This window comes from Zychaea mexicana (assembly GCF_025766255.1).
Source record: "Zychaea mexicana strain RSA 1403 chromosome Unknown BDB00scaffold_9, whole genome shotgun sequence".
Taxonomy (NCBI): Eukaryota; Fungi; Mucoromycota; class Mucoromycetes; order Mucorales; family Lichtheimiaceae; genus Zychaea; species Zychaea mexicana.
The window spans coordinates 395526-407066 of NW_026516672.1; the positions used below are offsets into that span (position 1 = coordinate 395526).

Sequence of the window (11541 nt, forward strand, 5' to 3'; positions counted from 1 at the left end):
GAGAGGGAGAGAAAGAAAAGCCCACCGGTTACGGAATGTCCTTGAATTTATCGTACAAGAAAATAGAAAGCAAAAAGCAAGAGTGTAAGAAATAAAAGAAGACGGGCAAAACACAAAATTAAAAAAGCGTTGAAAAAGCCAAAAGGGGAAAAAGAGGAGAGAAGAAGGGGTCTCTGTTGAAATTGTTTGTAGTAAGTGATATCCGCCTTTTCTGTTACTCGCAGGTACATGCTGCTGTTGCTGTTGCTGTTGCTGTTGCTGTTGCTGTTGATGTTGTTGTTGGTGGTGGATGACCCCAGAGCGTGGCAGAAGTGCCTCTTGTTCTTCTACTTCTTCATCTTTCCCCACACCCCCCAACCTCACGCTCTCCCGAAGCTCCTTGTCTGAACTCTCCATGACGATGCAAACCCGCGCTGGCAGTCTCTCTTTTTTCGGGCTTCTTGGTAAACACAGGCACATGTAATACCCAAACGGGAGGTGATGCAACATGCAAAGCTACTTTTGGATGTGTGAGCGAACTCCGCGCATATGTTCAATGCGTGGAACTGCCGTCCATGATTGTTTTTGAAAAGAGCTAATGCAGTAATTTAATCACTTTATCCAAATCAATGTGCTTCATCTTTGTTCCACTGCTGTTGCTAGTACTATTAATACTACTAGAAGAGGATGCGTCGCTGTCGTTGCTGTTATCATCCACCATCGTCAACTCGAGCGCATCCTGGATCGTCATTGTACCTTGACGTGTTCTCTTCAATCCTGTCATGTGGGAATAAGAACCAAGCGCAAGCCCAATGTCATGGACTAAACTCCGCATATACGTCCCTCCGCCGCATTCGACCCGATAGACCGCATACGGATGATGGAACTCGACCAGATCTAGGGCCAGTATCTGAACCTGACGTGGTTCGATTGGTCGAGGTAGAGCAATGCCTTGTCTTGCATAATCATAGGCACGCTTGCCCTGGATTGAGATGGCGGAATATCTATGTTATACAAGTTAGCCTACTGATGATAACAATAATAACAACAACAACAACATTGACCCAAAATGGAGAATGAGACTTGCATTGGTGGTACTTGGGTGATCTCTCCTTTGAATTGAGGTAGGATCGACAATAAGCTTTGCCGGCTGATATGACTTGTCGATCCACTATGTGTGATAGTGCCTTCGCTGTCGTAACTATCCGTCGCCTGTCCGAATTTTGCTAATACGAGATACTCCTGTTTTAATGTGAGTGAGGAAGCGTGTATACAAGAAGAGGAGAAAGAGAAGAAGGGATAAATCACTCTACTAGCAATCAACCCGCATAATAAAGTGTATCTGTAGTAAAAGTAGCACTTGCCTTGGTACAATGCAAAAAGTCGTGCAGTTTTTTGCAGCCATCGCCAACCCCCAATACTGTCGAAATTTTCAGTTCATCTAAATTGCACGAGCTTCTTTCTAATTAAAGCACTTCCTTACTTAATACGCCTTCTGCCAACGGATCCTAAAAATAATCTTAGCCATTTTTCATATCGCCAATCATTCTTCTACCCCTGTAGCAGCGCATACACACGCTCGACACACTTTCTCTTCTGTCTAATATTGGCACTTGTAATATTTACCAAGGTGCCTCCATGACCAATCTTAATCTTGTCACGATTCTTAAGCTTTTTGGTAAAGTCCATACGCAATCGCAGTTGTTCCGAAAGTGAATCTTGAACCATATTCACTGCATCGCGCGAAGTGTAACCGGTGGGCTTGTAGACAGAAAAGACACCATTGAGTGCGTGTCGTAATGATCGTACTGATGATTTTGACGCCATTTTTACTGTTGTTGTTGTTGTACTATTATCAACAATTAAAGAGAACACAAAATTCAATGACTGCTGCTGAACTTTAGATAGCTGAGGGGGACGACATTTGACAACACCCTAAAAATTTTGGAGAATTTGCTGCTGGACTTGCCAGCATAGCTGAACAGGCAAACAAAGGTGGCTATTTAGGATACATATCAGCAGCTATCATCATCGACGTTACTTGTAAGCATTGTGTACTTGTGTATGGTATCAGAGAGAAGCGTCACCATCCACGTTTCAGATCCGGCGATGGGCGTCTGAGATGTGCGTGCAGGTGGATAATCATCCATGCTGTCTTGATTAGGACTAACAGAGGCAACACAAATAAAACTTTGAATAGGCTAGCCTTGGCATTTAACGCAAAAAGCTTCTATTCATGGATGTCCTTTTAACAATCACGGACCCTCAGTGCGATGCGTTGACGATACTCAGTGTAGCGAAAGTCAATTGCAAGAGAAGATAAGCTGTTCCTTTTTATAGTGGGCTTTGTTTGCTTGCACTAGCTGTTTTGCTCGTGCTTTGGCATAGACGGCATGGAATTAAGGGACGAATGGAAGCTATGGGACACGTTGACTATAATGAGTGTTTTACTTGTAAATTAGTGTTATTGTATCAAGCATTAGCCTTTCTATGCATACCTTCCTCTTATTCTCCATAAACACTTGCATTGTCAATAATATTTACTCTTTCCATTGTTCATTTTTCACTGAATCGATCAATTTAAAAGAACGCTTCTTGCAGCAACGTTCTCTACGCAGCTAATAGCTGATGTCGGAAGGAATTATAACACCATCAATAGTGCTGCTGCTACGTCTACCATTACGAGTCCGGCAATATACAGGGTCTTTAAGCAGCCGGATTTTCTCTTTTTCTTTGCCTGTACGCATGATTGGAAGCTGCAACAGCAATGAGTACTCTTGTCAAACCTGTAGTAAGTAGTAATGGGATCATGACTACCTTCTCCATTTAATGGCTGTAGTAGTGAGCGCCAAATGTAATATTTACTAATGTTTTCTCTAATAAAAAAAAATACTTGTGCCGCTAAAAGGATTTTCGTTGTTGTAAGCATGTACTGACCTAGTTCATTCTTCACCCAAGCTATTGGCTTGATTAGTATGATGCTAGAAGCACTTTGCTCGGAACCTTAATGTAAAAAAACTACGACTCACCATATCCAACAATTGCTAGTGGGGGTTTTTGCCGCTGTCATGAATAAGCAAAATATATAGCATCCAAGAGCCTATTACACCAGCCGTGACCCCTGTGCAGCAGTCATTATTGCCACAAGGGTGGGGATCATCTGGCCGGTAAGGACGAAAGTCAACTCGTACTGATTACATTGATCAGTGATGTATAGTATATTACTTGCTCTATATTTCTCGCGCGGTCACACATTAAATTCGTTCTACTGCATTGGTTTGATTTGACGTGCAATAACAACAGATTGGTAGCTATATATATCACTTTAAACGCACTACACCACTCTCTGTCGAAGATTTTTATTCATTCATATGGTAGTTGTGATAAGCATTAGGTTGTCTTGAGAAACAAAAAGACAGTAATAATTGCCGCACAGATGATAATGTCTTCTTGCATGAATTAAACGGGACTTTGACATGCATCCATCCACTGTGTGGGACATTCAACCCCACCACCAACAACAACATGTTAGTCAACTGATCAGAGCATCCTTATAGCTAGGTCATCACAACAATGTGGGCAAGTGCGGGCAGAATGACCGACAGCAAACAAGTTTGTTTATATTGCTCCGCAGCTCGCTAACATAACCAACACCGGCTACTCGCCTGACTTTCCCTTTCTTTTCCTGTTGTCCAACCACACTTACTTTTCTTCTCTTTCTTTCTCTTTATCTATCACTCATTTTTTTTACACACAACGTCCTTTCTGTTATGCCTCCAATCTTCTCGAGCGATAGGCTTCCTACAAAAGAGCATTATTTCAAAATCAAACGACTCCTTAACCCTGATAAGAACAGTCGCGGGATCATTTATCACCGAGGTGCCGACATAGAGCTACGAGATGATACCGACGTTGAACTCGACTTTCGAAACGAAAGCAACTTTGTCTACTTGACTGGTAAATAAAATTAAAGATGGTTTTCTTTTGTTGTTCTCGCATTCATAACAATGCCAATGCTTTCTCTTTTCCTTCGCAGGTGTGGAAGAAGCAGGTTTCCACGTCGTCATTGATCTCTTCACAGACCTCGTCTACTTGATTCCACCAACCGTCCCTGACAATGAAGTACTATGGTCCGGTGCACCGGACAATGCAGCCGCTCTACTGCAAAAATACGACGCGGACGCAATTGTTTCTGAAGCTGATTTACCGGGCTTGTTGATGCAAATCGATCCAAATGTCATTCACATCTTGGACACGACCGACACCACTGCGCTCTGTGAAGCTGGGGTGGATTTTGATAGGCTAGAGTTTACAGCATTAAAGATAGCCATGCATGAAGCACGACTGACTAAGTTTCCGTGGGAGATTGAATTGGTTCGATACGCTTGCCATATCTCTTCTCATGCACATATCGCGCTTATGCAGCATGTCAAGCCCCGCCAAATGGAAAGGGAGTTGGAAGCCCGTTTTCGCTGGGAATGTGCGCGCAATGGTAAGGAAACAAGTAGTGGCCTAGAAATGAAGGTGTTTTTCTTTCTTTTCAAAAGTAATTATAGGAGCTAATGTCTTTGATACGGTTGTACGTGGGTGATGCTTTTACTGTGTAGGAATGCATAGGCAGTGCTACTTACCCATCGTTGCTTCAGGCCCTCGTGCAGCAACACTTCACTACACTAAAAACAACCAAATCATCCCATCAGGTCCGCACAGTTTGGTACTCGTGGATGCGGGTGGTGAACGCCGCTGTTATGGAAGGTATTAAGAAAGACTATCTCTTACCACTCTGGAAAACAGCAAGGGAAGGATGGAGGATAGTAGTAAGAGAGAATACTATTGTCCTGCTGCTTTTACTTACTACTACTGTCTACCGTGATAACCGTTCGAAACAATAGTGACGTAACTCGCACGTTTCCTTCTTCCGGTACTTTCAGTCCTGAAGCTAAAACTATTTACGAGATTGTGTTAAAAGCACAAGAGGTACTACGACATTAGAAAAATAGTGGGGATATGGCACGAATAACATATTTCTTCTTTATGATAATGATAATAATAAACGGTTCATTTTTAGGCTGTTCTAGAAAAGCTGAAACCAGGTGTCTTGTGGACGGATATGCATCAACTAGTGGTACGTATTTTAAGCCACGAGCTTGTGCGAATTGGTATCCTTGTCAATGCAGATCCAGAAGAACTGGTCGAAATGGGTGTTATTCGTGCTTTTTATTTCCATGGTACGTGTATAGAAAAAACTACAATATGCAAGTGTACTCGGGACAGCAGCAAGCAATTTCTCTCCTTAGAGCTTCAGTGATGCATTAATACTATTTGATGCGTAGGTACTGGTCACTCTGTTGGTTTGGATGTCCACGATGTTGGCGGACGTGGTGCTGGCATTTTATCATGCAATTCATCAGCCAAGAATGGAAAATCATCAACGTCGTCGTCAGTTAGCAAGCAACAGTTGCTCACAAAACCACTTGAGGAGCATATGGTTATAACCGTTGAACCAGGTTTATACTTCAACGAAACAAGTCTGGCCATGTGGACTAAGGTGCCTTATTTGCGTAAATATTTCAATATGGATCGGATCGAGCAGTATCGACCAGTTGGAGGTGTGAGGATTGAAGATACTGTGCTCATCACATCCGACGGTATTGAAAACTTGACAATTGCACCGAAAACTGTCAAGGATATTGAAGCAGTGATGGCTCTCGATAGGCAACACTGATGATATAGGCGTCAAAAAGAATAAAAAATTATACCATTTATATCTACACAAAAAAATCAGTTAGCTTCAACAAGTATTAATATAGTTTTTATTCAATAGTTGATCTTTTGACTCGTCTGTAGCTATGATACATCTAGTAAAGCAAATACAGACGCCACAAAAAAAAGGCTTACATCATACCAATACTACTACTGGGTGACAACGCCATTGATATTAAAGCATTCTTCAACTATTATAGTAGCTTTTACTACTTGTTTTCTATTGACGCACATATCATAGAAGAATGAAAGAAATAAATTTTGCTGCCAAACTTCCAAAAAGCATGAAGAATACAGCAATCTCAAGTGCATTAAACTTTGAGTCTTAGAGAGAAAGACGGCATTGTAGTATAGCTGTATATGTCATACTATATTTTTACTTAGGGGTCGCAATTGGACGGGACGGGTCAAGAAAACACTGATCCAACCCGACCTGTTCAACCCGATGGGTCAAAACTCAGGTTGACGGGTCAAGACTGATTTCGATGTGGTGATGAAGGAAGTGTCAATCAACCTGAACTTGAGCACTGGAAGTGCAAAAGCTCATATATGTATACACAGCTCTCCAAGATGATGGCACGCGAATTCCTAACAGTGCAAGAAGCAACATATACGTTTTGTAATATGATTATTCTTAAAGGTAAAGGGTTTTGTGCCATCACAAAAAAAATCACTTAGGCTCACATGCATTAAAGAAAGCATAATATTAAAAGTGTGGTTGAAAATCGATGACTTCCCTATATGCCCATAATCCTTTTCCCTTACTTTCCCCTTTTCTTTTCACTTCTTCCTTCTTCCTTCTTTTTTCTTTTCTCAATTCCTTTTCCGTCTTTTGTCAAATCTTGTCTCTTACTGCCGCCCTCTATTATCTGTTTTAACTATACTACTACTACTTCTTTACTCCTTTTACATATATTGCTTATATCTTATATATTTTATACTCTTGAATATAAAGTATAGTCCCACAATAAAAAGATCATAAGTACATTTTATGTTATAGTTCTATAGCAGATATAGGGTTCTAAACAATAATAATTAATTTTGCTGTAAACAGCAAATTAATTCATTATCTTATTAGAGGTCAAGCTCTGAATCTTCGATTCTCTGGGCTGCATCAGTCCCTCCTTGCCTACTGATTAATAATATTTATATTAACTATGTTTAGACTTAGAAAATTAAAAAAAAGTCTAAAAAATCATTATTTTTATTTTTTATAAGTCACTGTTAATATTAGTTAATTAAATGTTAAATAAAATTACATTTGATTTTAACTTTAATGATTAACTCCCATAGTAACAACTACATCTTTAATATAATGATGCCTCCCAATGAGAAGATTGACTACTTGAATACAAGTACCTCATATATATTATATGCTTACATGGGTTACAACAGTTCAGTGGGTTGGGTCAAGGGTTAGACAGGTTGACCCATAGGTCAGATTGCGACCCCTATTTTTACTTGTGCTGTTGCCAGTTTTTTTTCTTTATGCTGCAAACCTACATCGGGATTTAAATCGCTGCTCCTAATAAAATTACTGAAATTTATTACATAGAAAACCTATTAAAATATGCTGCTAAATTGAATTACTGCAGCTCTTTTCTATTAGCCCACATTTTTTACTCGAAGAGTTTGTGGATATAATTTTTATTTATTTTTTAGTATAAAAAGTTAGCATTATTTTGACAATGTGACGTAGTACGTATAAGTCTATAAATGTTTCACAATCACAACGTCAGTTTGTCCGAGTGGTTAAGGAGAGGGACTTGAAATCCCTTGGGCTCTGCCCGCGCAGGTTCAAACCCTGCAGCTGACGTTTTGTCATTCTTTTGGACATGTTTTTTTTTGATTTTTGGTTCATCGATTTTTTCCTACTATTATATCATGATAATATACTATTTTTGACATATATTGTAGTCATGATTATTTATGCTACTTTTTTACTATAAAATAACATACTTAACTACTTTATATTAGTATCAATAAGTGCTCTGTCATAGTACTTACTGGTGCATTCAGTCGAGTACAGTACCTGCTCGTTAAACCACCAATCACCTTCAAAACGATATTTCGTTAAACCGATCAATTCCCCAAAATACCAGCTTGGTAAGCAGTATCTATGTCATATAGTGGAACCTCAATCTTTAAACCGATCATTCGTTAAACCGATCACTTTCTCGAAAAACAGAGGTGATCGGTTTAACGAGCGGGTACTGTATACATTATAGGAGGCAGATGTACTGTGTGTTGAGTGCATTCAGACTCCAATGCTATATGGCACTTAGTCAGCTTAAAGCAAATGGACTATATACTACCTGTATGTACGAAAACTTTATTGAATGACATGAGTGTCAGAAATAGCCGTGACAAAAAGAGCGTTTTAATAAGTCAAGAAGGCTTTCACATAATCTTCGTTATATTGACATTAATCGCAATCACATTCCCAAGAACAAAGAAAGCTCGCAGCGCCTGCTTAATTTTCGAATGAGAGACAAATATCGTGCAACACTTCATCCAATTCGATCAGTTGCAGGCCGGCTTGTCGTTTACGTAAGTTTTGACCACTTTCTTCAAACTTGCTGTAAAAATGATGCCGTTTGTTTATTCGCAAAAGAACATCGTGTAGCGCTTTGTTTTCAGTTTTTGATAATTTAAAAAGAAAGAATGTATTCAACTTCATAATACACGAGTCCAATACTGGTTCGCTCACGATGAACACACTAGTGGCAAGTATCTTCCGCTGTGTTCTAGAAGAGGCCGCACGACAGTGTTCAAAGCACTGATACGGGAACAGAGAAGGTAGGAAGGATGTAAACTGAGCTCTTTTCGCTGTTAGTATAGAAACCTTCCAGCTTGCTCAGTTCTTTTAGTATAGCTTCGTCAAAATACAGTATCTTTCATATGTCCTCTTTTTTCCAGTCGCAAGCTATTGCCAACTGTTACTCAAGCGTTCTCTCTCGGGGCCATCGTGTGGCAGACTTTGCAAGAGACCAGTTTATCTCGGCTTCATGCATTGCGCTATCGATGGTAAGTACGGACGAACGTGCGCGACTGAAAGTACTCTCGCACATGCCTTTTTCTAGATATTTTCTAAGTATATCGCCGTTCGCCTTTTGCATCTTAAAACTAGGACTCATTACCGCCTTAGCAAGCATTTACAGCCTTGAATAATTTTTTCCGATCAATAAGCATCCTTGAAACAAATTATTTCAGTGTAGACTGAAATAATAGCATTGGTGAAGTGTAGTGCCATTATGCATACTCTATCAACTATGAACAAAAAAGTAGATGGAAAAATGAATAGTTTATACATGTGCACAGTTTAATAGCCGCTGGTGACTACTGGCAAGGATGCCCATATGCACTATGTGGGAGCGATTTCCGTTTTATCCTTTACCTTGCAGCTTTGTGTATAAATTTAATTTTATTGCTCGTGCTGCTCAAGTGTAACACTCACTGTGCACTTCTGCATATTGCCTTTTGAATATCGGTTTGATGGTTCGTTTTTTAAAGTAAGATGATGCATTTATACGAATGTGATATACACTGTGTTACTCGTTGCTGAGGTATTTCTAGAGGATGATATCTCCAAATCTTAATAAAGCATTGAGTCTAGTAGGTCTGATCTAGAAGCTGTCTACACCATGTAAAGATCGCTCGCCTATTTGCTGTAGTATATTGTCTCCCGCAGCAGAGCCTGACGGCTCGTTGTTGTCCTGAAAGGAGGATATCCAATAGAACGTTTACAACGAAACAGTGTGCAGCGATCCAGACAAGCATGATCTGATGCCTGAACCCTTAAATGATCTCGTATGCTCTTGGGAACACAAAGGACAATTTGCAGTCGCAAGTAGCTTAGTACTGGGGCCGTGTTCATGGGATGGGGTGGTAATATGACCAGAAGAAAAAATTAGTATATAAAGCAAGGCTTTGTTTCCTTGGGCCACCAATTTTCCATGGTGCTTAGTTTTTCGCGTTCTACGAGTGTTATGTAAAAGCTTCGGATAACATTGCTTGTGTCACCGTCATCAACCCTTTCGCTTGGAGTTGGGTTTTTAAAAGAAAATTCATGCGTGAAAGGAGCGTTCACGATAATCACTGCGGTGCGCCAATGTCCGCTACAAGCTAAAGAACTTATGGTTACTCTACACACACGGCGGTGTGTTACTACGTAGTGTAAAGATTCTTTCATCGCAGCAAGGACAATAACATACAGGAGGAGGCAATAAGCCGACGATGATTGTTATCGATAGTAGCTGTTACTTTTGTTTACCGGGGTGTATTTAATTAAAATGTCAGGCTTTTAAGGGTGTTTAATAAGAAAGTGATGTGATAATTATTTGATGGGTTATATAGAGTTACAGAGTGAGAGAACAGACCGTTTCGCAACGCGTTTCCATTCAGTGCACAGTCTTATAAGGACTGCTAAAAAGAAGACGTTCGAAACTCGCAGATCGGATTGGATGGTGTCATAACGAATTTAGAAAGGAAGGTTTGTCACACCCGAGCGCTTTGATCACCCTCCGCCGAGTGTGAACTGGAGCATCATTTCATCTTCCATCAGCAGCAGTAGTAACGCTTATTGCTTACACATCCTATTCTTCCTGCTTTACTGTTGCATATGCTCTCTTTAACATTATTAGTTTGCTGTTCGCATACTTAAAATTCTCTCAGTTATCTTGACAACCCGTACTGAGCTAGGGAACGAGAGACTAAATAGCGTGGCTCTGGGGTAGAGATCGAAGAGAGGGGTTATACAGCAAGGAAAAAAAAAGTGCCTCGACTTCCGACATGCAACGAGTGACTTGAGAAAATCAATTGAGGCCTTTCCTTTCGAACCTTTTTTTTTTGGTCAAACAACCACCACCAACAGAAAACCCCATTCCACCGCCCACACAACGCAAATGAGTAGCAATCACTCACCATTGTCTACTTTGCAGTTGACGTCTCCATTACCATCTCCTTCTGCCACTCCAGGCAGACCCGTTATTGGTGGTGACGATCAAGCCTTGCGCTCTCAGGGTGCCAGTAGCAGCAGCAACTCCAATGACGGATTTTCGTCTACCATTACTGGTGAAGGCGGCGGCGGCGTAGGCGGCAACAGCAACCACCGTGATACTAGTAATACCAGCACTCTCATTAGCAGACGAGATACAATATGTTTGCACTTACCACCTGTTGGATCAGCAGCCACTGCCCAGGCCGAAGCAGACAGGCTTGTACCCGGCCATAATAATCGATGGTCGCTTCCACCGCTTGTTTTTAATCCGCCATTGACTCACGGAGATGCTTTATACCCCTTGGCCAATATACCAACTCCATCTATGCTTCGCCAGTTACCTTTCACAATGCCAGGTGCAGAAGGAATCTTGGTGGAAATGGATTCTTCCTCTGATGGTCAGGTAAATTTGGAACCAAGCATGGGTTTATCTATTGTTGCTGTTGTTCTTCTGTCCCTTCATCCCGGTTTCCACAGTAAAGTCCAACAAGTTTTTCTTTTGTTGTTATTTGCACTTTTTTCATAGGTGGCAGTACATGTGTCAAGTGATACCAATCAAGCAAGTAATCAGTCACCACGAAAACGGCCAGTGTCGTGGTTCTCCAAAGAAGAGGACTGGGAAACCAACATCAGGAGCTCAAAGAGAACAGAAACATCTGTAAGGCTATCACTGCAAAAGCAGCAACAGCATGAGGCTCAAAATGATGAAGAGGATAAGCAGCAACGAAAACGACACTATTATAACCATTTATCACGCGCTGGAGCTAGCAGCAGCAGGAGCAGTAGTAACGATAACAGCA

The 11541-nt window shown here is 40.8% G+C and overlaps 2 protein-coding genes and 1 non-coding gene across 3 annotated transcripts; 2 read left to right on the forward strand and 1 right to left on the reverse strand.

Annotated features, from left to right (window-relative positions):
- Positions 1-523: 523 nt before the first annotated feature.
- Positions 524-1902, reverse strand: BDB00DRAFT_804532 (putative tRNA pseudouridine synthase 1-like protein). The gene is made up of 5 exons (XM_053122124.1): positions 1606-1902; positions 1463-1487; positions 1344-1399; positions 1067-1221; positions 524-983 (listed from the first exon to the last, which is right to left on the reverse strand). The coding sequence occupies exons 1-5, from the start codon at positions 1804-1806 to the stop codon at positions 575-577; spliced, it is 846 nt and encodes a 281-aa protein (XP_052983730.1). The 5' UTR covers positions 1807-1902; the 3' UTR covers positions 524-574.
- A 1713-nt stretch (positions 1903-3615) lies between these two features.
- BDB00DRAFT_804537 (peptidase M24, structural domain-containing protein) lies at positions 3616-5871 on the forward strand. Its single transcript, XM_053122125.1, has 6 exons — positions 3616-3936; positions 4016-4471; positions 4587-4734; positions 4872-4956; positions 5048-5207; positions 5313-5871. Exons 1-6 carry the CDS (start codon positions 3750-3752, stop codon positions 5702-5704), a joined length of 1428 nt encoding a protein of 475 aa, XP_052983731.1. The 5' UTR covers positions 3616-3749; the 3' UTR covers positions 5705-5871.
- A 1605-nt stretch (positions 5872-7476) lies between these two features.
- BDB00DRAFT_t16 lies at positions 7477-7558 on the forward strand. Its single transcript has one exon. It is a non-coding gene; the product is annotated as a tRNA-Ser (tRNA).
- Positions 7559-11541: the final 3983 nt, after the last annotated feature.